We start from the raw sequence: 27,370 nt of genomic DNA, 5'->3' as shown, positions 1-27,370 counted from the left end.
TTTCTGTGGCTTTACTGAGTGCTCTCTTACCTGGAAGTCATCAGCTGCCTTCTTTTTAGACGAGGAATGCTTTTTGTGGGCAGGGGAAGAACTATTCCTGCAATAATAGAGAGGAAGAGATGGAGGGTCTTAACCATAACAATTCTATAAAACAACTACAGGCTGGTTTCATTTTGTCTTATGTCTTAGATGTCAGAAACTTTAGGAAAACAGTCAGAAAATGCTCTACTCTTTACCTATAAAATTAGTTATTATAAGTCAGTAATATAAAAAAGCGTTTAGCTTAGGCATAATTTATTTTCTAATAATGTGAAAGAGTACAACCAGCATCAATTTATATTATGCTGTCACATTGATTAATAGTGATAAATCGCATCTAACATAAACGTTTGTGTTTACATATTTATGTATATTTATGTATATACATTATTTAATGTGTATATATATATATATGTCTGTGTGTGCATGTGTGTGCATAAATATATTTGTGTGTATATATTGTGTGTACAAACACACAGACATTATTCAATATATAAATATATATATATATATATATATATACAATGTAATAATGATAATAATAATAATAATAATAATGAAAATATTAATTATGTTATATATGTATATACATAAATATATATATATATATATATATATATAAATATATATATGAGAAACATTGTCTTTATACAATACATGTATATAATAATATGAAACAATAATAATATTCTATATATAATATAAACATTAAAATAAAAATATTATATAAAACATTTATATAATATGTACTAATATTTTACTAATACACTATATAAGGATGTAAAATTTAGCCAGGTAAATATATTTTTTATTAAAATATAGTTAAAATATGAAATATATATAACTGGGGAAAGAAAATAATTACACAGTTCAATGGTAAAGTCTCAGGATTTGGAAGAGGAATCCTTCCAAATGTAGCATTTTAACTGAGTTGAGTACTTACGAATCATTGTCTGACCCTGCGTGTTTGTGCCGCTTCTGTTTGTTGACCAAATATATTGTGCCAGCTATACAGAGGATGATGCCCAGTGCAATCACCCATCCAAGGACACCCATAACCCTCTCTGCAGCGCTCAGTGACTGGGGTTTCTCTGCAGGAAAAATATATGTTGGCCATCTCCTTGCTAATTCAACCATATATACACTCCATAACATATAATCACTGTCACTGACTTTTTACAAATCGGATACTTAAGTATTCAAATGTGACATGCCTCTGAAACATGTTTCTGCTCTTACATTAACGGAAATAGCTCTATTGTTCGGCTCAAGTCCTATTATTTTGTGTTGATGAGAAAAAAAACCCACACATCCGGCTCACATTAGCTTACATGCCCTTCTTTTGTGCAAACTCGTACCCACAAACGGGGCTGCCATGGAAGGTATTCATGGGAGCTTTCACTTAGGTCATTGTGTACATAAAACAACAATGATGTCAATGCAAACTAGTAAAAAGGGGATTTGTCATGGGATGCTCTAATGGCTTTAAAAGAAATGTTAATGGAATAATGTTTCCACTCAAAACAGATCCTTACCCAACCTCAAATAAGAGATCTACACCACAAAGAACGTCCAGACCAGATGACCCCAAACACACTTAAACTGCTTTGCTTGGAAAATGGAGTTAATCAATTTATTGATTCTGGTATATTATATTACAAGAAAAATATTATTCATAATCAGACAAAGAAGACTTTAAAATGGAACTTTTTTCTTGACTATTTTAACTGACTTGATATACATTTTTATTTATTTTTCAGCCGAGAATTCACAAGACTTATTAACACTTGTGCTTTCACAATAAATAACAAGAACAGCAAAAACAAACACTTTATATCTGAATAGGTTGGTCTTGGCAGCATAATAAACTTCAACACATAAAGAAAATTACGAGTGTAAAAACACAAATTCTTCCCATTAGCACAAAGCACAATGTATTAAATATTGTACAGCACATCCTAGGACAGTCCATTAGCTGAACAACACCAAAAGCCAATGTAACATTCAAGCAGTTTGTTCCTCAGTGTCATAAAAATGAAATCATTTTACATAAAGCGATTCAAAACACATACAGTCTAGTACAATGTATTTTTGTATCATCTCCAATAACTTCAAATAACAACATGAACATTACATCTTCAAGCAGGCCTCATATTGTAGATAGCAGCCACTGAGACATGCAATGAATCGCTGACTCTTGAAAGCTACAGCCACAGTTTATTTGATTGTTTATCTACATGTTCATATTCTCAATAGGTGGTATTTGACTACTGCAGTGCAGAGAAGTATTGTATTGTATAATGAAACCTGTGATTATAGCAGCCAGAAAGTCACTATTCTGTTTCAATAACAACAAAAACACAATATCTGAGTTTCCAAGAATCATGCATAAAAATATATCCACAGTGTAAGACTTTCACAGTTTATAGGTTATAGTACAGTTTTACTTGCCCTTAAAGTGAACACTATACCGAGGCGAAACTGCTTTCTCAAAACAATGGCACTGTCGAGATGTTTTCTCATCCAAACTTGACATCCATTTTAAAGGGCTGTGCTGACAAATGCCCAGCGCATGTTAGTGAAATTAGCTCTGTTACAAAACCTAATGAGCCATCCTAAACATCATTGAAAATAACTGATTAGCTCGGTAGAAACTCTATTGAAATCAACTGTGAGTTAAGTTAGCACGTTGCTAAGCTAACAGCACTGTAACAAAACCTAATGATTTAACATCCTAAATGTCATGGAAAGTGACTGATTTGGGATCCCTAGTTAGATACTCTGTGGGCCACGTAAGTGCTGCGCACAATAGAACACAACTCACAACTGATTTCAATAGAGTATGAAATTATGTTGCTAAACTAACAGCACAATACTCTATAATCATTGTGGAGGAATTTAATTAACCATAACTAACATTCCTTTGTCTTGCTGGATTAACATTTATATGCTTTGAATACTAAATGTCCCCAACGCTTGGGCCAAAGTTAATGTGTCTGAATATAACAAAAGAGGAAACAAAACTAGACAGATGTCTGAAAATATATTGAACCTCAAATATATTGAACTTGAGCAACAAGCTGGAGTATCAAGGAATCCAAATGAGCTTTTACCTAACAGAGAATTATACATAAGAACAAATCATATTAGAGAAAAATGATGTAATGAATCATGTCACCTTTGCCATGCACCTATTCTATAAACTGTTGTACTCTTTTTGCTGGTGGGATTCTCTGGCATTGTCTGGAGTCTGTGTGTGAATGATTGTGATGCTGATTTCGAATTTGGCTGAAAGTGGCTATTTCAATAGGCAGCATAATTATACATTATGCAAAAATGTTCAAATAACTATGCATAATTATAATGGCTGCCATAAATAGCGTGCAAGGTTTTGAAACAGAGATTATGTCATGCAAAGTCATCGACATTGGTCAATCTCCAAACAGCCATCATCATTTTGGATTTTCATGCCAACAATGCTGTCTAAGTGAATCAAATCCAACGTCAGTTTGGATCCCAAAGCCTGCTTCAAAAGGAAGGAGATGGCGAAGAACGAGAAGATAGCAAAAAATGGACGTGCTGAGAAGTTCTACACATACCACTCTTCTTTAGAGATGACAGAACCGTCCATCTGAGGAACCATGTCCACTGAGACCTCCACCTCAGATCCATACTCGTAAAAATAAGTCTGCTCGTTACATTCGTATCTCTCATGGTCCTCGATCTGTCCCGCGCAGTAGGTCTTCATCCTGCTGTCATGGCAGTTGTGAAACTCCTGAGTGCGTCCTCCTAAAATACTGGAGCCTCTGTAAAATTCCAGCTTCTTCTCTTCATCTGATTCTTCAGAGAAGGTCAGACTGTGAGGTAGCGAGGGGAGTGGCGGCACGCTGCCAGCCTTGCTGTAGCCATTTCCAAGGATTTGCTTCTTCGTACTGTAATTTCCTTTAAATGTGCATCTCCGGCGATAGAAAAACACTACCAGGAGCGTAATGGCAGCCAACAGCACTGTGCCACAAACAACAGCTCCACCAATGACGGCACCTGCTTGCTGTTGCTCCTGAGACACCTCGTGTGGGTAGCTAGGGAATTCTGGGTAAGGAAAGAGGTAGTCATATTGATCACTTTTAAATAGCATAACAATATGAGGTTGTTAAAGACCTTGTGAACAGTTTTCTTCATGAGTAGATGTTTTTCCTGTTGAAACAGGAAGTGGGATCTAGGATCATATCAAAGGGCTTGTATCTTTACTTTGAACAGCCCATACTACTGTTCAAAAGTTTGAATAAAAAAAATGTTTGTAAAAATGTTTCACTGAGGCTGTATTTATTATCTATAAATTAGATAAAATAAATTTTAGTCTATTAGAATGTTTTAAAATGGAATTTATTCCTGTGATGGCAAAGCTGAATTTCCAGCATCATTACGCCAGTCGTCAGTGTCACATGATCCTTCAGAAATCATTCTAATATGCTGATTTGGTGCTCAAGAAACATTTCTTATTATTATTAATGTTGAAAACAGTTGTGCTGATTGTTTTTGTAGGCACCATAACCGTTTTAAACTTTTAATGTATATAATGCATTTGAATATAAAGCTTTAATTTGAAATATAAATCTTTTGTAACATTATAAATATCTTTGTCACTTTTGATCAATTAATTGTATTCTTGCTGAATAAAAGTATTCATTTATTTTAAAGAAACTCTTACTCACCCCAAACTTTTGAACAGTAGTGTAAATGTGCTAAAAGCTAAAAAAAAAAAAAAACTTTTCGGAGCACATTTACATATTGGACGCTGACTAAAAGCCACAAAGCTAAATTTCGATTTCACAAGGTCTTTTAAAAAGCAACATGAGTAGGAGGAGGGCGTCAGGATGGGGATGACTTTTCTTTTCTTTGTACAATCCCAGGTGCCGTCACTACACCAAAGAGATCGAACCATGCAGCAGGCCGGAAGAACCACACATACATGAACACACAAGAAAATGTTTCTATTCAACGTTTCTATAGACCACACCTTATGTTAACAGCATGCCGAAAGGGAAATGATTCAGGAGATCCTCAAAGACTATGGTTCATTCAGAAGCCACACACAGACAACTTGCAACCACATGCAAAGTGCTGCACCAGCAAGCAAGTGAAAAAAACAAAACAGCTTAGGGCCAAAGAACTAAATACAGTTTCAGGCAGTGAGAGTCCACATTGTTTACTGACACAACAATGACATGATAATGCTTAAGTGTGTATGTTTCAGAGGCAGTCGAGAGTAAGCTTAGGGTAAAAGACTAAAAGATTCACATGTATATTCAAGGTTCACATGCACAAAAGCAGTAAAGCATTCAGCCCAACAGGAAGTGTAAACAATGTACCTGTGACAATGACCTCAACGGATGCTGAGCCTGTCCCAATGCTGTTGGTGGCGTCACAGATGTATGTTCCCGAGATGTCATAGGTTACAGGACCTTTGAAGATCAGCACATCGTCACGAAGTTCTGCTGTACTCGGCAAAGTTCCATTCAAGCTAGAGAGAGAAATGCTCATCAGGTTTTGCATGAGATTTCACTGATGCTAAGATGCAAAGAACAACATCAATTGTAAGTGCAATGCAAACCTGACTTGAAATTATTTTCTGTGGTAATCGACAGATTTCTTTTGATACTGAACCCAGAAAATTCCTTTAATTAAAAATTAGCCATTTTAGACTACGGTATATTTTGAGATAATCATCTATTTCAATGTATTTTAAGTGAACGTTCTTTGAATGATAAATAAATCAGCACAGGCATGTTGTTTACTAAGACTAAAATGACATACTATCTCCACTGAAACAAAGAGATGGGTGGGTTGGCATCAGCCAAGCAGGTGAGCTGAACGTTTTCTCTGTTCAAATACCAGTTTCCATCGAAGCCATCTATTAGCACCTCTGGTTCATCTGTAGACAAGGAGCAAAATACAACACATATGTATCTAAGTATTATTTTTTTCTCTTTCCTTCAATGGACACTAAATAAAATTGATGTAAACAGTAACAAAAATATCAAATATCTATACATATATTCAGTCTTCAGTATCACAAGAAACATTTCTTATTATAATCAATGTTGAAAATATGACCCTTCAAAAATCCTTAATTGGTGCTGAAGTAAAATTTCAATCATCAATGTGCCGTTTAATATTTTTGTGGAAACTGTGATACATTTTTGTCATGTTTTTTTTAAAGGAGTATTAAGTTCGAAAGAACAGCATTTATTTGAAATTGATTTTTTTTTTTTTTACAATTTCAAAGTCTTCAGTGACTTTTAATCAATTAATTTAGTATTAATCAAGTATTCATTTTTTTCCAATATTTATTTTTTAACTTTTACTGCCCCCAAACTTTTGAACAGTAGTGTAAAGCATGGTTTCTTACACTGAATGTTGAGCGTGACACTGTCCGTGAATTGTTCGTCATTATATGTGGAGACGCAGGTGAGCAGCTGTTGGTGTATTTCTCGACTGGGAATCACCAAGTAATCACTGCGCACAGTGACAGTCCCATCAGGGTTGCGTATCTCCTGAGTGTTGGATTCTCCATCCAAATCGGTTTCCCATGTGATCACACTGGGTGGCTTCCCATTGGCAGAAACGCACGTGGCAACAGTCATCTTCAGATCTCTGGATCCCGCCACTATGGAGGGAGTGGACAGACTCATCTGGATCATAGGACGAACTGCGGGACAAATACAGAGGCTTACAACACAGGCACACTGCAGGCGACTCCTGGATTACTGCAATATTCTGTCCCACGTTATGTTTTGATAGCTTTTCAGCTTATTACTTTGTGTTTTTCATTAATAACTACAATGCTCTATATAATCAGTTTTCATGGAAAACGAACTTTGAACAGACAAAAGCCTCATCAACTTGGAAAATTATGCAATACGCACACAAATGTTTTACTAATCTCAAAACCAAAGCACTACAAAAAAAATCAAAAAAAGCACTACAAGCAAAATCCACTGCAGCACAACATTGGCTCCAAAAGCCTGTTTCACACACAGCGTCTAGCCGTAACTGCTACAACAGTAAGTGCTTTTACACTGCTCAGGTACTGAGAATAATCTGATGATAGTGAGTTAATCACTAAAGCTTAATCACCAAAGGTTTAACTAGTTTTATGTAACTAAGATATCCCTTAAACTGTGAAAATGAAAGGCCTTGGAACTTGCCCAGTGTCAAAGGGATAGTTCACAAACAAATTTGCTCTACTCGCCTACTGAAATTGTTAGCTGAAATTAATTAGCTCTTAAATTTGTAAATGCACAAAAAATAAATCAGCGTTTGTGGTATTTGTGGCCTGGAGAGTTTGCTGTACAGTTGGTATTAGGAGGATAGCGGCATTACATACCATAAATAGTGAGATTAACCATGTTCTCCCTGTTGCCAGCTGGGAAGGTTGTGTACTCGCAGATGTAGGTGGATTCATCCGACAGTTTTAGCTTGTTAAAGACTATGGTGGTGTCCTCCAGGGAAGGCGTGCGCTGGCGGATGGCAGAGTTCTTGAAGCGCACACGGTCTTTAAAGGGGGTCAGCACCGACACGCCTAGGGTCGGATTGGCGATGGCCACGTTCTGCTTAGTGCCGTTGACCAGCTTCTGCCAGGTGACCTGGGAGATTTTTACAGGTGGGTTGCTGTTGACAAACTGACAGCGTAGCTCTACCTGTGAGCCCACAAATCCCGACATACTGCTATCCATCTGGACCATTTGACTACGAACATCTGGGAATGGAAAGATTAACAGTGAGTCAGGGTTTCGTTAGTCACCATATGTGGATGAACATGTAAAGATCAAATCAAGAATGAGAAAAATTATTTCATTTATTGATTTCATAAACATATTTCTATCCTGACAAAAGTTTAGCATGGTAACGGATATGACAATGTTCATGTATTTGGTCTTGATTGAATAGATCTGCTATGCTGCTGTTGCTGCTGAAGAGCAAGTACAGAGACTTGCTACTGCCAATATATAGACACACTGTTGTGAGTATGTAAGACATGCTGCTGCTGCACAACAACATATATGAAATTACCCATAGCAGATCTATACAGGTGGAGCTGGGGAAGGTGGACGGTTTCAAAGGAACTCTGAAAGCACAGTACAAACTGCTAAACAACAGGAACCAATCAGCTTGTTCCGTGTTGTCAGCAGGCAGACATTTCAAAACTGAACTGTGAATTTCATTTAAATTCAAATTAAGGAATTGAAATTGAGGAATTGAATGTTTCTTGAGCAGCAAATCAGCATACTAGAATGATTTCTGACGGGTCATGTTACACTGAAGACTGGAGTTATGATGCTGAAAATTCAGCTTTGCCATCACAGGAATAAATTACATTTTAAAATGATTTAAAATACAAAAGTTATTTTAAATTGTAATAATATTTCACAGTATTACTGTTTTGTTGCATTTTTTTATCAGTTAAATGCAGCCTTGGGGAGCATAAGACCCCACTTTAATACATTTAACTTTCATTCACTAATTCAAGCTTTCAAGTCATTAAAACCAATACAATAAATATATGAACCACCAGTAGGGCAGACAACAGACATTGTTTACTCAGTCCTGAGATATCCTGTAAATACGGGTCCTGTGCTTTCAAAGCTGGGGCAATTAGCTCAGTAACTTCTCTAATGGGTAAATTCAGCTTATTGGCTTAAAAAGACTTCTCTATCCATCAATGCTATAGAATGTGTAGGACAAAGAGTAATGAAAGGTGGAGAGAACTGAAAGATGGAGGATGGAGTCTCTTTTACAGTGGGCCTGTAGAGCGTAAATAAGGTGCAGCAGCTCCTTGCGACTGGGCTTAAATCTAGTTGCCTAAAAATAGGAGGGTTTAAGAACCATGGGTACTTCACCCGCCTTGGCTAAAGGGTGTCTGTAAACACAGATTGTGTTTACCTGCGGAACATGTGCGTGATACTCCAATCCCAGGCCTCCGCATAGCCAGAGGATTCCTAGTGTTAAACCACTTAAAAACAGGAGACAATCCCTCTCCAATATAAGGCTGCACAGTATTGAGGTAAAGTCCCTTACATAACCATAAACATAACCCTCTTTTTTGGAAAATTCTAGTCCTTTCTGTGGAAGGGAGGTTCAGATTTGTTAATTGTGGTATTTGTGTGTTTTAAGTGATGACAAAAAGAGTTTATGCGATTCAAAATACAAGCTACTTTTTTATTCTTTTGTATTGACAAACAGATTTTTGAGCGGGAGGGTAATGCATTGTTTTCTGGTTAATTAAGTTCATTATAATTAAGGTCAAAATAGATTATATTGTTTTATAAAACTGTTCTTATAGAAAGAGAATGGAGCCTATTAAAAATACACACTAAAATATGAAACATAAAGGATAAAAATAACTGAAATAAAAATAATAAAAATAAGTTTTTTTTAAAAATGTATTAAATAAATGAAAAATAAGTATGTCGGAACTTAGGAAGCACATAACCGGTTCATATGAATCCAGCTAAACTGTGATGATCATGTACAATGCAAAATGCATCTATGAAAAAAAGTTAAGTCAAATGGGACATTAATGAAATGATTTTGCAAAATCAGATATGTCTTTCAAAAAAATCATTCCAGGACACAAATTTAATAATGTTAAATGCCGCCCTTAAGTCTTCGGTCACTATAGATAGGGTAAGCTTTAAAAACAACGACAACAACAACAACGATGAAAAAAATAAATGCGAGTCAGTGGCAGGCAGAAAGTCAGTAATGGATTAGAGTAGACAGTGGGGGAGCAGACTGGCGTTCCCAGGCTTTAGGGCTGCTCATGAGAGCCTGCACAAACACAGCAAAGCCTTGCTGAATAGGAGGCTTCTAGACGACAGGTTAGAGGAGGTTAGCAACAGCAGCAGATTACAGCACTCATGATATTGAAGTTCAGCATCGCTTCCAACCACATGAGAGAGACATCAGTCCAATGCACGATGCTGCATTAACCTGCATTATGGATACCCACATAAAGAGAGATGCCACAGAATATCCAGCTAAAGCCATGCAAACACCTCATTAACAGATAAACATTTACCCTGGAAATCATTACTATCTGTGATATCCATTAGTAATGTTTGGGGAAGTATGGCCACATTTGCAGATTATATTCGGGAACAGATGAGAAGAGAACCGGTGTGGTGCATGTGCAAGTCAGGCTATTACATTTTTATCACCTTCTATGAAAAGATTCAGCACTCGAAGCAGTGTGTAAGTAATCATTATTTTAAAGGGATACTCCACTTTTTTTTAAAGGGATACTCCACCCAGAGTTAAACAGTTGAGTTTTACCGTTTTCGTATCCATTCAGCCGATCTCCGGGTCTGGCGGTACCACTTTTAGCATAGCTTAGCATAGATCATTGAATCGGACAAGACCATTAGCATCTCTCTCAAACAAATGACCAAAGAGTTTCGCTATTTTTCCTATTTAAAACTTGACTCTTCTGTAGTTACATCGTGTACTAAGACTGACGGAAAATGTAAAGTTGCAATTTTCTAGGCTGATGTGGCTAGGAACTATACTCTCATTCCTACGTAATAATCAAGAAACTTTGCTGCCGTACCATGAGTGCAGCAGGCGTAATGATATGACGCAGCACCTGAAAATAGGCCCCAGCTCAGTAACTTCCAACGGGACCGGGACTAAGTTTGTCTAACCTATTAGACCTATTTTCAGGCGCTGCGTCATATCATTACGCCTGCTGCACTCATGGTATGGCAGCAAAGTTTCTTGATTATTAAGCAGGAATGAGAGTATAGTTCCTAGCCACATCAGCCTAGAAAATTGCAACTTTACATTATCCGTCGGTCTTAGTACACGATGTAACTACAGAAGAGTCAAGTTTTAAATAGGAAAAATATCGAAACTCTTTGGTCATTTGTTTGAGAGAGATGCTAATGGTCTTGTCCGATTCAATGATCTATGCTAAGCTATGCTAAAAGTGGTACCGCCAGATCCGGAGTTCGGCTGAATGGATTCGAAAACGGTAAAACTCAACTGTTTAACTCTGGGGGAGTTGTAAAATGAGCCTATTTCCCAAAAAAGTGGAGTATCCCTTTAAAGCACGTTCAGTTTGAGATAATTCATATACTACATTCCGAGTCATTTTTCACATTCTTCCCCTCGAGAAAGATACTGATTTGAGAACAGCACTGAATCAGTGAGTTGAACTCAAGAACCAGATCAGTCTGATTCACGAACAAATTATTCTGATCATTTTGTTTTTGTGAACCGAATCAACTGATTCAGTGAAAAAGATTCAACTTTTTAATCACATTGCTTTGTTGTTCACATAAAATTATTGTATGGCTTCTGAAAACTCTGTAATATAGCACATGATTAATATGATTCATGATTCATAATTTATGATGCTTTGGCCTCAAAGCTCCAGTCCTCACTCATTGTATCATTCCTCAAAAATTTTCAGTTTGTGTTCCTCAGAAGAAAGGTGTGACGTAAATTAAATCAACAACCTACTTATGAGACACTTTTGTTTTTGAAATCAGGCTCTCAAAAATTATATAAAAAAAATATATATAAAAATATATTTGGATTTAGATTTAACGGCCAATATATCAGTTATCGGCTTTCAAATACAAAGAAAGGATTTTCATATGATTCATGATTCATTATTTATGATGCTTTGGCTTTTTATCATTTATGAAGGATTTTCGCAGCATTTCCATAGAACAAAAATTATGGGTTCTTCAGAAAACCTTTCAGTGAAAAGTTCCAACAGTTCCAAGTACCTTCTTTTCTTAGTGTAAAGAACATTTTAATAATCTAAAGCTTTTTCATTTATAAAAAGACTTTTGTGCAATGGAAAGTGCATGTATGTTCAAAGTTCTTCATAGAACCATCAAAGCCAATAATGAACCTTTATTTTTAAGAGTGTACCAAATTTCAACTTGATAAAACCACAAACATTTTTCCACAATGACATAAACTAAAACAGGATTTGTCATCTGCACATGATGACCCAACACACTGGGGTGGACTGTGCCTCATAAGTCAGCTGTCATGACACGGAGCACAAAGGCTAATAAGAAATGAAAGCCCTCCGTCAACAAAGGGGACCAAGAACACAGTCCAAACTGCTGTTCAGCTGTCCAGTCTCTTCACTGCATTCGAGAGTCAATCGGAAAAGACACAGACATTTCCACACAGCATGCACTGTCAGCTCAGAAATTTGTTCAGACATTTGTTGCATAATAAAAAGGCAAACAGAGTTCCACAGCTTGGCCTCTTATAAAATTAAAGGATTAGTTCACCTCACCCTCAAGTCATTCCAAACCTGTATGAACATTTTCCATGGAATTCCAATGGAATGACCTTTCAAGATTTGAAAGGATGCAAAAGCACCATAAAAGAGTACTATATTCCAAGTGTTCAGACACGAATTGTGCATTTATTGTTGAGTTTAAAATGGGTGAAGATAAGATTAAATGGATCTGCTATGCTCTGATGAAATTTAAAATCTTACATAATTTTGTTTTCTAATCCAAGTAGATGTTTGCACACCATTAGTGCAATATATAAAGCATACGATCAAACATGGCTGCTCTAGGGTCATAAATGTCACATACGTATGACCTCATTTCCTCCCACTCTGCCGGCGGACTGACAAGCTCTGGTCTCTGAGCTGATTAAAAGCTTTGAGGAATAAGAACTACAGTGTATCTTACACCTAGCTATGCAGAAGACTGATGAATATTTCCAATCATTTTATGAACAGAATGAACAAATCTTATCTATATGCAACAAACTCAGTTCTGAACTGCAAAAGTCCAAACAAATGTCTAATTACCAAACATTTCACCATAAACATCAGTCTATACAGAGAGATAAGTTTGCCACACCAACACTTCAAAATTAAATGAAAGGGGCTGATTTAGGAAGCCATTTCATTTTGTGCGATAAAGCCTTGATGAATTACACAGCCTCTTCTAGTAATTTTACAACCTGACGACAAGTGATAACAGTTCCACCCTTATATGACTCAGGATGGATTTGCTTAAATCCAACAACAACAAAAAAGGAGAAGAAAAAAAAAAAACGTGGTCAATATGCATGTCAATTGCTTTCGTCAAAAAAATGTACTCGTTCTGCTTCACTACTTGGGTTAGATTCAGGGGCGAGCATATCTCAGGACCCCTTTTATCTTTAAAGCCGAGCCCTGTCTATTTCCATTGGAATGTTCAAGAAGATTTATGATTATAATCCACGCTTCTACATTTCACTAGTTTAGCGGGACAGTTATCATGGTATTTAGGAGAGTGAAATTAATTCTGTTCTTTCATTTTCCCCTTCAGAAGAATCATCTCACAGGTCTGATACTAATGAAGTACATATAGAAAGCACTGACTTAAAACCAAGCAGAGATAAAGGAAGAAAGCCATAGGTTGAGAGGATTTTTACATTTGTCTTCACTCTAACAAAAAGTTCAAGCCAAATCTGTGAACTGCTCATGAAGACTAGCTTGTGCTGCCTTAGTTCTTGTGAATGTGCCAAATAGCAATTATTTTAACAGTAACAAAAGCATCACTGCACTGCTGTTTTCCCTGAGAGCTGTCCATCATGATTCTCATCACAATCTCTAAGCACTAGGCTGTTAATCTAAAAGCAGACAGGCAAAGCTGGCGATATCTGCAAAAGAGCTGCGAATTGCTTTAATACACCCACAAGCCATTGTAATAGCAGAAAGACAACATTCAAGTCTGTTCCTAAAGAAATGAATTCATCATGTTTGAAGATAAGCCATTGCTTTGTCTCCACAAACTCAACATGATACAGATGCAGCCATCAATGGAAAGTTTTATTAAGAAATTCTGATAATCACTTCATATATGCCTGCAGGCAAAGTCATCTTCTAATATTCACTTGATGCTAGTAAACAAAACAAGGAACAGTAGCATGTCCACACTGCCTTGTCCATATTTTAATGCGTTCATATTTTGAATTCAATGTTAAAATAATTTCTCTAATCCAGCTTGATATGTAGAGACAACAATATTTAAGCTATTCATAGGCTGATTGCCCTCTTTGGCTCTGTGCACATCCAATGGGGTGAGTTTGGAGGCAGGACTATATGACCATACTGTCCATTGTTGGTCATTATTCTTGCAATTCTGTTTGGTGACTTTAATGGTGCGGATATTACATACTTTAACTTTAATACTAGTACTGGCTGATGTTAACCAGAGCTGAGCACTACAGCAGTATGCTGCCTTAAGCAAGCTATCATACTTAATATGATGTGCCAGTAAGCCGTGAGAGCCCTCTCTGTGAATAATACCATCAGGCAGGGTTATCAACTTTTACCAGGAGACCTACCATTACATGCAATGACACTGATATCTCTCTTTCAGCTGGGTTTCTCAAGAGGAAATGTTGGATTTGTGTGCACTCAATCAATTCAGACGTACAGAGGATGACAGCCCGATGAGACGAGATTGGTGTTGCTTAAACAGTGGCTGAATAAAACATATTTTTAAAGCTCATTCTGAAGTCTTGTTTGTTCCTTCCACATCTGTCTGGAATGCTAGTATCATTAATATATATTTCTATATATTAATATATCTTTTTATTTATATATTTTTGTACACTCAATCAATTCAGATGTACAGAGGATGACAGCCCGATGAGACGAGATTGATGTTGCTTAAACAGTGGCTGAATAAAACATCTTTTGAGGCTCGTTCTGAAGTCTTGTTTGTTCCTTCCACATCTGTCTGGGAAGCTAGTATCATTAATATATTTTTTATATATTAATATATCTGTCTAGCCTGACGTCGTCATACTCAGATTCTAGTCAGAATATGAGTCTGATACTGCTCCATTGGGCTGTGATTATGGGGTGTGTTTCAACCGAACCAGGAAGGAAAATGCCTCTGCACTCAATTGGATAGACCTACAACCAATCAGTGCAACGGAGTAAGTGACGTATGTTCTTCATTCAACTTTCCGATTGACAAATGCCTTGATCGCGGTTCTCTGTTCCTATTTTAAAATTAATGCGCTGTCGATATCTTCTACAACAGACGCAATGGCGGAATTTACACATGATGTTTCATAAACAAAGTTCGGGAGGAGCACGTTCAAATAAGCAATCCAATCAACTTGTCATCAAACAATTACCATGTCTACCCTATCAGCATGAGAGGAAGCATATATTATAAGCATAAGCACTCACTCTTGGCCTGTTCTTCCACAGCCTAGAATACGGGGGGAGTACTTTGGGTTCGGGCCGAATACCGATCCCGGAGCCCTCTCCTCGGACAGTACGCCAAATATGCATTTATTCTATCTGACTTATTTGTAAGTGTGAAATCTCAATTCTCCAGCGGCAGTCATCTTTGTTGTAAACGAATTCAACCCAAGCGCTCATTGGTGACGTGGATGATTACGTTACTGTTGATCATCTGTCCATCATCGTATAAAGCCCACAATGACAATTTGATTGGTCCGAACAGCTTTGGTTCGGGCATAACAGCTCCACAACGGATCAAGTCCAGACCGAACTTCCCGACCTAAAAATGTTGTGGGCGGGGCTAAGTTCGGCTGGCATCCAGGCTAATATCTGTCACGATCACCAGTGAGAGTGCCCGTCATTCCCACCAGAGGGCACTCCACCCCGGACTATTGTCATTACCTCATGAAACTACATTTCCCATAACTCACTGCCCCGACTCATCATCCCTGACTGCATCCACCTTGTCAGTCTCAGCCTATTTAAACCATGTACACTCATTCATTCCCTGCAAAGTCTTGTTTAGTGTCTCTACTGCAATTCCGAGCATTCTCTCTGTTCTTCCCGTGTTCTTGGTTTTTGATCTTTGCCCTGTTTCTTGGATTCCCCTTTTTGCTTGGGAATAAGTCCCCAATAATAAGGCTAAATGATTCAATGACACATTAAAAACAGACTCCAATTGGTCATCACAGAATAATGACCTGAATGAATCAGTGAACAACTCTGAACAAATCTTTTTGGTCAATGGATTCAAAACTCTACTGAGATGAATCAAAATCCCCACCACTACAGAACACTGTTAATCCAGATTTATTTGCTATGCATTTCTGATGAATTTTACCCCATGGTTACTGATTTGAAGCTGGTGGGTTGATACAGTTGAATCGTTTTAGTGATTTGTCCCTCAACTTAATCACAGCTCATACTTACTCAAGCGCAGAGGGTTGCGTCGCTTGTACTGAGCCGTGGTTTTATTACAATGACCTGTTGCCAGAGTTCAGCTTACTACTACATTACCCACTTGACTACTGCATCGCCGTTTAGAAAAGACTCCCAGTATTGCCATGGCAACGGTCCAAGGGATAACAGATGGTGGGAGCGTGCTCAGTGGCAGTTAAAGAGGGAGCGCTCATAGTAAGGGGGGAAAGTGGGTCAGGATCAGCCACAGCAGGACCAGACAACGCTTAACACCAGACAGGCCACACACACATACAATGGTCTTCAATAATTCCTTCTAATTAGATCTGCAAAAGGAGGAATGCATTCATATTTCACATGGATTTAAAATATGCAACTTCTTTGTTATTTAAAAGGTCCTAAGAACTTTCTATATGACATTTCACATTTATATTACATTTAGTTTTTCATACGAAAGTGAGTTTTCATACGAAAGCAGAAGAATGATTTCTCAAGTGTTATTTGAAAAAGCCCACACAGGCTGAAGTGACGAGTAATCAAAGCTGAATCAACAGCATCTTTACCCTCCACATTCACACATGTCGAATTTCGGATGTTGTAAATCATTATAGAAACCAACTGAGATTTTTGTTAATTCTAATTAAGTTCACCAGCTGCTAAACATCCTTCATGTTTCTTTAACTGTGCCTCTATTATATCGCCTAGACAGGATGACAGGAAATGTAATAAAGTTTCTGTGTTTGTTACTGATAACAGTATAGAAATCATACTCAAGTTTCACCCTGAGTGATGCTATATTTTGGGATCTTATTGAGGTAAAATAGACATCAGCAATCCAACTCTATGATATGCCTACACAACTAATTATGTGTAATACTCAGTTGTACATTATTACACAAAGTGTAGTAATATAATATTATATGCATAATATGCATAACTTGTTGGATTCATACACAAATCTGACAAATGTCATGTAAGATTTTTTACTATATTGCCATCTCTGCAAAACTAGCACATTTGGTCCCGCATAAACTATTAAAGGGAATCATCATAATTTACTCACCCTCATGTTGTAAACCCGTAAGACTTTGATTCATCTTCGAAACACAAATGAAGATATTTTTAATGAAATCTGAGAGATTTCTATCCCTCCAGTCTACGCAACTACCACTTTGACATTTCAAAAAGTTCATAAAAAGAGATAAAACTAATTAAAATGCAATATGATTCGAGCGGTTTAGTCCAAATTGTCTGAAGAGACTCGATTTAAATGCTGAACAGATTTAATTTAGACATTTATTCACATATAAGCATTGATTTGGTGTCATCTAGTTGGGTAGACTGTCAATGGAGGGACAGAAATCTATCAGATTTCATTCAAAATATCTTCATTCGTGTTCAGAAGATGAGTGAAAGTCTTATGGGTTTGGAACGAGAGGGTGAGTAAATGATGACAGACTTTTCATTTTTGGGTGAGCTAACCCTTAAACCAATTTTCAAAGGCTTGTTCTAACAGAGCAGAGGCACAGCTAATATAAGGGTGAATCTCACATTTCACCCCAAGATGTTTTGTACAGAAAATGTGACTTTTTTGTATTGTACCATTATTTAAGCAATATTATTAATATTTAATTATATATATATAAAATTCATTTATTTATTATTTTTATTAGGTGTTTTTGTATTTATTTTCTATTAAAACAATTTGTATTTTACTTTGCAGACTTGTGACCTGGACATGTTTTTGCGAGACTCGCCCATACAGCAAAATATAAATTAGCCTAATATTTGTTAACCTACTCCTGTGGCATTAAATGCAGGGGATTACATAAGTGTGTTTGAATAAGGATTTAATTCTTGTTGTGACTGCATTTAAACATTTTGTAGGTCAATCTCTGTCCTTTCTAAAGTCCACTAAAATGATTATTTAAAGCATGATAAACTCTCATGATAAGAGGCCAGTAGCCTACTGTATTTCACACACTTTTAAAATATCAACAAGAACATGTGAGCAGTGTGTTGTTGGGTAGTGTCTGTTTTACTAATGATAAATAGCGTGTTGTTTCATAGAGAAATAAGAAAGATAGTTAATATTTCATTTCATTAACAGCTGAGTCCAAATGGTTCATCGAAAATAATGCTGCAAATCCCACTATATATATATACACACTGATAAATCCAGCACACTGCACATGTGACTGCTTGAACTGTTGATTTATTCCCCAATCGGATTGGTTTTTTCATGAAAAAGAAGGCAATCACAATTGACCAGATGTTTCTTAAGTGTAGCATCTAGGAAATCTCAGACAGCCCATGTGTTTGTAAAAAAAAAAGAAGAAGAAGAAGAAGAAGAAGAAGAAAGCAGACTCTGCGGACCTTGGCTGTTACATCACAGCCCATGACTTTGATGCTGCTGCATACATTGGTAAATTCAGTTCAACACAACAGAACATGTTTAGAGCCAGAACGGATGTAAAATGATGGCAGCTCAAGCTCAACCAGACTCTTGCCTCACAACATGAATTATAATAACACTTCAGGCATAAAAGCTAAAAGCTGTTAAGATAAAGAGAGTTGTACAGCGTGAAATAATTCTGAACTTTTAAGAGCTACTCTTCTACCCTTTGACTCTTTATGCTGTTACAGGATTACATAGGGCTGATAATTTTACTGATATGCTCACTTTTCATCAATTCATGAATATAAAACAACAATATTATAGCACATTGCGTGTTCTACATCAGGAAACAATGGTGTTCACAGGCTCATTGTGTCAAATAGCAGAAATAAAATAATGAAAAATAGATTCTGTATATTCATACACATTATACACCCACACACAAAAATAGTTGGTATTGGTAAGAAAAAAAAACAATACTAATCAATATTAAAGACTGACTGATTATCAGTTTGAACAATATTTTGTTTTTAACCAAGTCACACTTTTCTGCCTAATTGATTATTTAATATCGTTTTTAGAATACATGGAAAGTACATGGTGGCCTCTCAACAATATATAGAGCCCACTGTAATTTATGCCTAAGTTAATTGTTTAAGACATAGAATTTTAATTGTTTGTATTGGTTTATTAGCTATATTGCTTCAATAATAATAATAATAACTGGATCTGCATATTTCCTAAATAGTCCGTAATAGTAGGCTCTTGGTCTTGAAAAACAACATCGTGGAATGTCTATAGGCTACAAGTGATCGACAATGTAGCCTAAATTGTAACAGAGAGACATAGAAGAACATTAAGAAGAAAGAGTCTCGGGACAGTTTATCTTACCTCTTATCAAAAGGATGGACATCAGTGGAAGAACCAAATTCAAAAACATCACGGTCTTGTTAAAGATGAAATAAATTCAAAACAAGTGATGCGATAAGAGATTAAGAGAGAGCACAATCCTTAAGGGAACAATTATCCAGGTTTCCCATTTACTGAGTTGTGAGAAGAAAACTGAAGATGTTCAGATGTCCAATTGTTAATTTGAACTTGTCAGCCAGTTCGGATGGGCACCACGCGCAGGAACGAACCATTCAATACTCCGATCCTGTAAAGCAATTACGCATCAAGACGCACTTTGAACTGCGCGCGAGGGCAGCGGATCGAACATAAATCAGCTTAAAGCGCGAAGCACTGAGATTAAAGAAGAATGGACGACCGTCTCAACATAAACCTGAGGTCTCTGTCCAGTTTCTGCCTAGACTACACTACAGAGTGAACGGGTTTTATTCGCTCAGTTGTTGCTATATCGTCCTGGAGTGGTTATCCTCTTCCATGCGCCTTTGCCAAAAGTCTCTAAAAGCATCCTCTCTTCCGCGGAAACTAATATTATTAACTTTACCTACCAGCAAAACTTGGTATGTTTAGGAAACGTCAATTAACGGAGACTAGCACAGAATTCAAAGTTGCGCTTAACTCGCATCTCTCGTCTGATTCGTCCGGTGATTAAGGACAATACGATTAATGGATCCCAATCCCAGGCGGAGCTCAAGTGTGCAGCAGGCATAAAAAGTAAACCGAAGTAGGTAATTGTGAATAGTTCATCGGTTTCAGCAACATGGTAGGCCTATATTACTGATCAGCTATAAATACGTGATATCGTCCAAAGTCTGATTTGTGGAGTATTTTAGGATACACGTTTAAAGGGAATCTATTGTACAGCGCGTGTCCAAGGTAAATGGTCCTACACCTCCCTCTGGTGCTCATTAATGAACATGCAATGTCAGAACTGCATTGCAGTGTTCAATGCTCAAACAAAAATAAAACTGAGAACTATCTTTATGTGCTGTAATGTATAATGTGATATATGTTTATATTACCAAAAACACTGCAATCGTATAACACCAAAAATTAAATAAAATCAAAAAGAAAAAAAGAATGATCAATTTACTAGGCCTACGGCAGCACAGATTACATTAACTTTTGCTGAAATATTAGTGCTAATCTCTGTGTAACCCTGGATAGCAAAATCATGCTGTATTTTGAAGCGGAGGGGTTGATCTGGAAGATTGTTAAAATTAGATGTTTTTTGCTTGTAACATTTGCTTGTTATAACAATGATAAAAACATTGCTTAAAATAGTAGAGATCTAATGTCAAATTAGGTTTTATTCCTGCTTAGTACACTTTTAGATTTTATTTAAATGTATTAACATTTCTGTTATTGTGTCTAATTTTGGTTATTAAATAGGCATTTTCATCTTAATTTGTCTCCAAGCAAAAATAAATTAATGAGCAACGTTTGTAAGGTACCGCTGAATTAATCTCTTCATTTGATGTGAAGGGCAGGTTGTCATGGCTTATTTTGAAATCCTTTCAAATGTAAAACATCCACCAGCATTGTTATCGGCTGAGGAAAATTAACAATTCAAAATAAAGCAGTGGAATTAATTCTCAACTTCAGCAATGAGCTATCAGTGCTTTTCAAAAAACATACCTTGTCACGTAAGGAAACATTGGAGATGTCACTGTCAATCTCTTTGATTCATCCATATGGAAAGTGAAGCAACAATAAACACTGTCGTGTGTGATATTCACCTGTCTAGAAACAGCGTTTGTCTGAGGTGCATCAGTCTTCTTCTGATTGACTGAAATCTTTGCGGTACTGAATATACATGCATCCATCTTTGAAAATGATGATAAAAGCCTTTTTCATGCTAATTTGTCCTCTAATTGAAATGCAAAAAGCAAGAAACAAATATAGTGTATGGCACACCCACAGTGTTTACTGAAAATAAACTGCAAGAGGACCAAATGATTGACAGCTGTCAGGGATCAACAAATCTGATGTATTTACTTTGATTAGTACCTAATGTAGATTAGTAAAGTTTAGTGTCTAAATAAAAGTAAGGCTCAAGTAAAGAATTTTTATTTTGATGAATATTATTAATATTTATGACCATTACACCAACAGGGACTCTAATGACATCGCATAAGCACATAGACGTTAATATGGAGTTGGTCCCCCCGGGAAGGAGTTCCACAAGATTTTGTTTCTATGGGAATTTATTTCCATTCATCCAGTAGAGCATTTGTGAGGTCAGGCACTGATGTTGGATGAGAAGGCCTGGCTTGCAATCTCCATTCCAGGTCAGGTCTCTGTGCGGGCCAGTCAAGTTCTTCCACACCAAACTTGTCCAACCATGTTTTTATGGACCTTACTTTGTGCACTGGTGCGCAGTCATGCTGGAATAGAAAAGGGCCTTCCCCAAACCCTTCCCACAAAGTTGGAAGCATAGAATTGTGCAAAATGTCTTGCTATGCTGAAGTATTAAGATTTCCCTTTCACTGGAAGTAAGGGGCCTATAGCCCAACCCCTGAAAAACAACCTCACACCATTATCCATAGTTGACACAATGCAGGTAGCATCCTGGCATCTGCATTACCTGCTTTACCCCACTCCATCCGACGCTTAGCATTGTACTTCATGATGAGGCTTGCATGCAGCTGCTATGGAAACCCATTTATGAAGCTCCCGCCGCACAGTTTTTGTGCTGATATTAATGCCAGTTGAAGTTTGCCAGAGTGTTGCCAACTTTAATGCACCATGTGTCGCAGAACTCTGTGACCTCGCTCTGTGACTTTTCGTGGCTGAGTTGCTGCTGTTCCTAAATGCTCCCACTTTCCAATAATTGACTGTGGAATATCTAGCTAGGATGAAATTTCACAAACTGACTTATTGCAAAGGGCATCCTATCACAGTACCACACTTGAATTAACATTTGAAAAAATTATATAAAAATAGAAAAGTTATTTAAATTGTAATAATATTTCACAATATTACTTTTTTTTACTATTTTTGATCAAATAATTGCAGCATTTTATAGAGACTTCTATTAAAAACATTTAAAAAATCTTACCTCAATCTTTTGAACGGTAGTGTAATAACAAAAACTGAAACATTTTGTAATGTATACATGTTATACTTTAAATGTCCTGACAATTGTAGTGGCAAACAATTTTACATCACTGAATCACAAACATGGATCAATTGTCTTTAACAATTATTTATTCCCTTGCAAGGAAAGGTCAGCAGTCATACAGTCATTACAAAGTGCCTGCAGAGTGTGACAACGAGTGGGGGGTATCCTTCATTCTTTATAGTTGTTCCAACCCCAAGGTTGTTTTCCCGAGGCTACATCAAGATACATCTTAGCCATAACTAACATATTGTTTAGATTTGTCTATCATACTTAATCGTATTACACCCTTGAATGGAGACTCTCTGTCTTGGTCATACATTCAGTCACATTAACTTTTGTCCGGTCAAATACAAGGACATACACATACATAGCCTATATTAATAAGAATATGTATCGACACCACATTAATCTAATTACCATCATATTTCTAAGATTCTATGAATATAATTAAGTGCAAACATAATAGAACATTACATTTCTTCCACACATATCTCATCCAACTAAATAATTTCCAATTGTGGGAAACTCTGCATAACATTTGGTAAAATGTTGGTTAAAAAGCATTTTCTAGTTCTCTCAGAAGGGGGAGACAAACCGTTTTCCTTCTCTCGTCTCTCAGATCCTCTCTCCTTCCACTCCTCCACTCTCCACAGCTTTATGAACCACCGGAAAGGGTCACCTGTCAAAGCATCACAGACTGGGATTAAAACAGCACGCACATAAAGTCTCTGCAAGGTAAATGTCTGGAAACTATTATGTCATGCTTGCTCTGACAACAAAGTAATTATGTCCCAGGATTGTTTCCAAATAAGATTTGGCCTGTGATTGAGAATTACACAGAGATCAGCTTTTATGATATGAAAAATAAGGTATATTCTGTGATGTCAGACAAGTGTATGCCAAACTGTGTTGTACTGCTCTGTTTACTTTACATTAAATAAGGACATTGGGTTCATTAATGCTGTCAAAGGCCTTGATGATTCTCATCAGGGTATTTTGCTTTGGTAGGTGAATAGATTTTTGTGGACATAGAAATAGGCCTATCTCATACGTTTTTGTATGTTTTGGTCTGAAACATTGCATTAGCGCAGCACAGATGGGAGGGGCTGCTGCAGTCCACTGCAGTGCAGTGCTTCATGTTGTTGGGTGAAGTGCTCTGTAAGGCAGTTAGGTGGCGCTACAGCACTATTGTTGTTCTCTGAAGAGCACAGTTTCATGGATGGTCTACATGGCTGACAACAATGTTTAAATGTTTTGATTCTGGGATATGTAACAGTATTTTCTCTCCTCTTTTCTACCTATAGAGCCTTGAAATGAACAAATTTAACTGTATGTTCGGGTGGATTCTTCTTCTGGGAGGTAAGAGGATTATGAAGATGTTTTCCTAATATTGCTTTTCATATGAAACCATTTCACCATGAAAATATAACAGCTTATTCTCCTATTTTACGTTATATTCAACTGCTCTTATTTCTATATAACTTTAAATTAAACTAATCATTTGCTCAATGGCCCAAAACATTTGCCAGACTTCTTTGATTTTCTTTCTTCACAAAAGAGGATTATTTTTTAAAGAATATGTAATAATAATAATAATTATATATATTTATATACGGCTTTAGGCTTACAGACTCAATTTCGTTAAATGGAAAAGAGTGTCCAGGATATTATAGGAGAACTATTCGTTTAAATCAATGTACTGCTGAACTTATTAACATTGCATAATGGTAAATATCTAAATAACGGGCCTCATGATTTCTCATCTCCAGTTCTGATGAGCCCAGTGTCGTGTCAGGATGAGGAGAGTGTAATTGCAGTATGCCAAGAGGAAGATAATGACCTCAGAGTGGACTGCCTTCTGGAGCCCAAACCCAACTACCACACAGACTACGAGTTCTCCATGTCCAAAGGCCAAAAGGAGACCATCATAAGCACAAACATCTCTGGAATCATGCCTGAACCCAAGTTCAGGCACAACACATATGTGACAGAGCTTGAACCATACGGATTCAGGTTGACCATTATGAGCTTCACCATCACTGAAAATACAACCTTCATTTGTAAAGTGACCAAGATCCAGAAGACTCTGTTTGTTGAATTAGGTACAACAGCTGAGCTAAGATACATTTGTTCTACATAAAACTAGAATGAATATTTGCTCTGCTTAAACCTGAATTTGTCTTTGCCTTCTAGAAAGCATCCAGCCCTGCTCTGCCATCAGTATGTTTCTGCTGGGTTATCCTTGGCTCAGTCTCCTGGTTCCTCTGTTCATCATACATCTATAAGAAGCCTTTTAAAAACAGTCAGCTACAGGGTGTACAAAAGCATTGTGTTTCCAGACTCTAAAAGTATTTCTATAGATTTCGCAGCAAATTTGAGTATTTAAAAAAAATGCTCTTCAATCTACCTGCTCTGCCTTTACTGTAAAGTAACTGTTGCTGCCTCTATGATGGTATTTATTTACTTTATGCCTTTTTACATGTCTAGCCAAAACACAACTGAAGACTAGCCTAGAAATCTAGAAGCACCCTAGCGGCAGCAAAATGTATTTTGCAGCCAGGTGGGTAGACCATAGATATCATATATAAAGGCTAGATGTCTCGTGCGCACTGCTGGCCAATGGAGGTCGACGTCCGCATGTGGCGGCCATCTTGCCACAGTGTACTCACTCACTACTTCAATGGTGCATGTACTTTTAAATAACCATAACTTGCTCATTTTTCTACCGATTTTCAAACGGTTTGGTTTGTTATAAACGTCAGAGATGTAGTTATGACACTGCATACATACACTGCATACATATGAAAAATTATAACATACATGTTCAAGCATTCGGAATTATAGCCACGTTAATAACGTTTGTAAGAAACCAAACCGTTTGTAAATCCGTCAAGATTTCAGCGAGATAAGAGGATTTGTGTGCGTGCTGATCATTCACCTTAAAGGGATACTCCACTTTTTTCGGAAATATGCTCATTTTACAACTCCCCCAGAGTTAAACAGATGAGTTTTACCGTTTTAGAATCCATTCAGCCGAACTCCGGGTCTGACGGTACCACTTTTAGCATAGCTTAGCATAGATCATTGATTCAGACGAGTCCAGTAGCATTTCTTTTAAAATGACCAAAGAGTTTCAATATTTTTCCTATTTAAAACTTGACTCTTCTGTAGTTAAACCGTGTACTAAGATCGACGGAAAATTAAAAGTTGCGATTTTCTAAGCCTATATGGCTAGGAACTACTCTCATTCCGGCGTAATAATCAAGGAACTGTGCGGCCGGAACATGGGTGCAGCAGGCGTAGTGATATGACGCACGGTTTAACTACAGAAGAGTCAAGTTTTAAATAGGAAAAATATTGAAACTCTTTGGTCATTTTGAAAGAAATGCTACTGGACTCGTCTGAATCAATGATCTATGCTAAGCTATGCTAAAAGTGGTACCGTCAGACCCGGAGTTCGGCTGAATGGATTCTAAAACGGTAAAACTCATCTGTTTAACTCTGGGGGAGTTGTAAAATGAGCATATTTCCGAAAAAAGTGGAGTATCCCTTTAATGCACAGAGCACTGTGACAAGATGGCCGAACGATGATGCCGGAAGTGACTGCGCCATAAGACATCTAGCGTTTATATATGATATCTATGGTCTAGACACTCTCAATCATAGACAGTAAAAGAAATGGACACAGCGACCCCATTGGATTCAACGGAGACAAAGTGAAGCCAATTAGAAACTTTTACTTCCTGGGGGTCCAGCGTACTGCGCAGACTCAAACTGAGCTCGACGACGTAGATGTGACGTGAGCAAACCGTCTGTCTTCTAGTAGCTGTGCCAAGTTCAATCTGAATCATTCCCTTCCGAAACTTGCAGAGACGGAGAGCGTGAGTATGAGCTGTCCATGATCTTGGAGCAGGAGAAACTTTTTGTTGGTGTTCTGATTAATAACTTTGTCATTTTGCCTCGACGTCCTCCCGATTGCCCGCGAGCTTCTACTCCTGTCCATACGGTAATTTCCTACTGTGCGACAGAGAGTCGCGTGGCTATGACGCAATCGTTAGCCTACTTTTACAAAAACTGCTTCTACAGGGCCATAACGTAAGCTACAAGGTAATGGAGCCTTTTATACATTTTCGTGTTTCTTTAGAAATAAATAATGGACAAATGGAGTCTTTAAACGCCTCAGATGTGAAGTTATTCGCTGTCAAAGTGACGCCAAAATGAATGGGAGTCAATGGGATGCTAACTGCAGGTGGGGTTCCGCTAGCCAATGGCGGCGCCCGGGGGTACCTTCAAAATAATACAAATCCCTGCCCCCCTGCTCTCAATAGACCTTCTAGCTGCAAAAACCCAAATTGGGTCAGGCCAATCACAACGCGTATAGAGTAGGCGGGGCGGGCTTAACATAATGACGACAGAGATGTGACGGTTACCTGGCTTGAAAACAAAGAATGGCTGCTGGCGAACAGTCTTTCGAATCGGCTTTGGCCGCGACTCTGGAGGACTTGGAGTTAAGTTTTTCTTTGAGAAAAGAGCAAAGAACGGCACTTAAGTCATTCTTTAAAAAGGAAGATGTGTTCGTAGTTTTACAGGTGTTACACCAGATTCTGTGACCATCATAATATGTGACCGTAGTGGGCGCGGTTGTCACTGCGTGCTCCGTGATCTACGCAAACAGCGTAACTTCTGAGTA

The 27,370-nt window shown here is 37.4% G+C and overlaps 2 protein-coding genes across 2 annotated transcripts; one reads left to right on the top strand and one right to left on the bottom strand.

Moving 5' to 3' along the window:
- Positions 1-1,737: 1,737 nt before the first annotated feature.
- Positions 1,738-20,195, bottom strand: nectin1a (nectin cell adhesion molecule 1a). Its single transcript, XM_084387787.1, has 6 exons — positions 19,542-20,195; positions 7,427-7,798; positions 6,449-6,748; positions 5,854-5,971; positions 5,409-5,560; positions 1,738-4,128 (listed from the first exon to the last, which is right to left on the bottom strand). The coding sequence occupies exons 1-6, from the start codon at positions 19,588-19,590 to the stop codon at positions 3,629-3,631; spliced, it is 1,491 nt and encodes a 496-aa protein (XP_084243913.1). The 5' UTR covers positions 19,591-20,195; the 3' UTR covers positions 1,738-3,628.
- Positions 19,851-25,547, top strand: LOC311277476 (uncharacterized protein). The gene is made up of 5 exons (XM_084387788.1): positions 19,851-19,937; positions 23,300-23,415; positions 23,985-24,039; positions 24,450-24,782; positions 24,874-25,547. The coding sequence occupies exons 3-5, from the start codon at positions 23,994-23,996 to the stop codon at positions 24,963-24,965; spliced, it is 471 nt and encodes a 156-aa protein (XP_084243914.1). The 5' UTR covers positions 19,851-19,937; positions 23,300-23,415; positions 23,985-23,993; the 3' UTR covers positions 24,966-25,547.
- The last annotated feature ends 1,823 nt before the right edge of the window (positions 25,548-27,370 follow it).

This window comes from Rutilus rutilus (genome assembly GCF_951802725.1).
Source record: "Rutilus rutilus genome assembly, chromosome: 18".
Lineage (NCBI taxonomy): Eukaryota > Metazoa > Chordata > Actinopteri > Cypriniformes > Leuciscidae > Rutilus > Rutilus rutilus.
This window is presented reverse-complemented; position numbering and strand designations above follow the sequence as displayed.

Bases quoted from the DNA above. Each gene is read 5' to 3' on its own strand.
- nectin1a (XM_084387787.1), bottom strand. From the start codon at position 19,590: ATGTTTTTGAATTTGGTTCTTCCACTGATGTCCATCCTTTTGATAAGA. The intron at 7,799-19,541 runs GTAAGATAAACT...TTCCATTCCCAG, and splicing joins GTCCATCCTTTTGATAAGAG to ATGTTCGTAGTCAAATGGTC. The intron at 5,972-6,448 runs GTAAGAAACCAT...CCTTGTCTACAG, and splicing joins TGTCACGCTCAACATTCAGT to ATGAACCAGAGGTGCTAATA.
- LOC311277476 (XM_084387788.1), top strand. From the start codon at position 23,994: ATGAACAAATTTAACTGTATGTTCGGGTGGATTCTTCTTCTGGGAG. The intron at 24,040-24,449 runs GTAAGAGGATTA...TCTCATCTCCAG, and splicing joins GTGGATTCTTCTTCTGGGAG to TTCTGATGAGCCCAGTGTCG. The intron at 24,783-24,873 runs GTACAACAGCTG...TTTGCCTTCTAG, and splicing joins GACTCTGTTTGTTGAATTAG to AAAGCATCCAGCCCTGCTCT.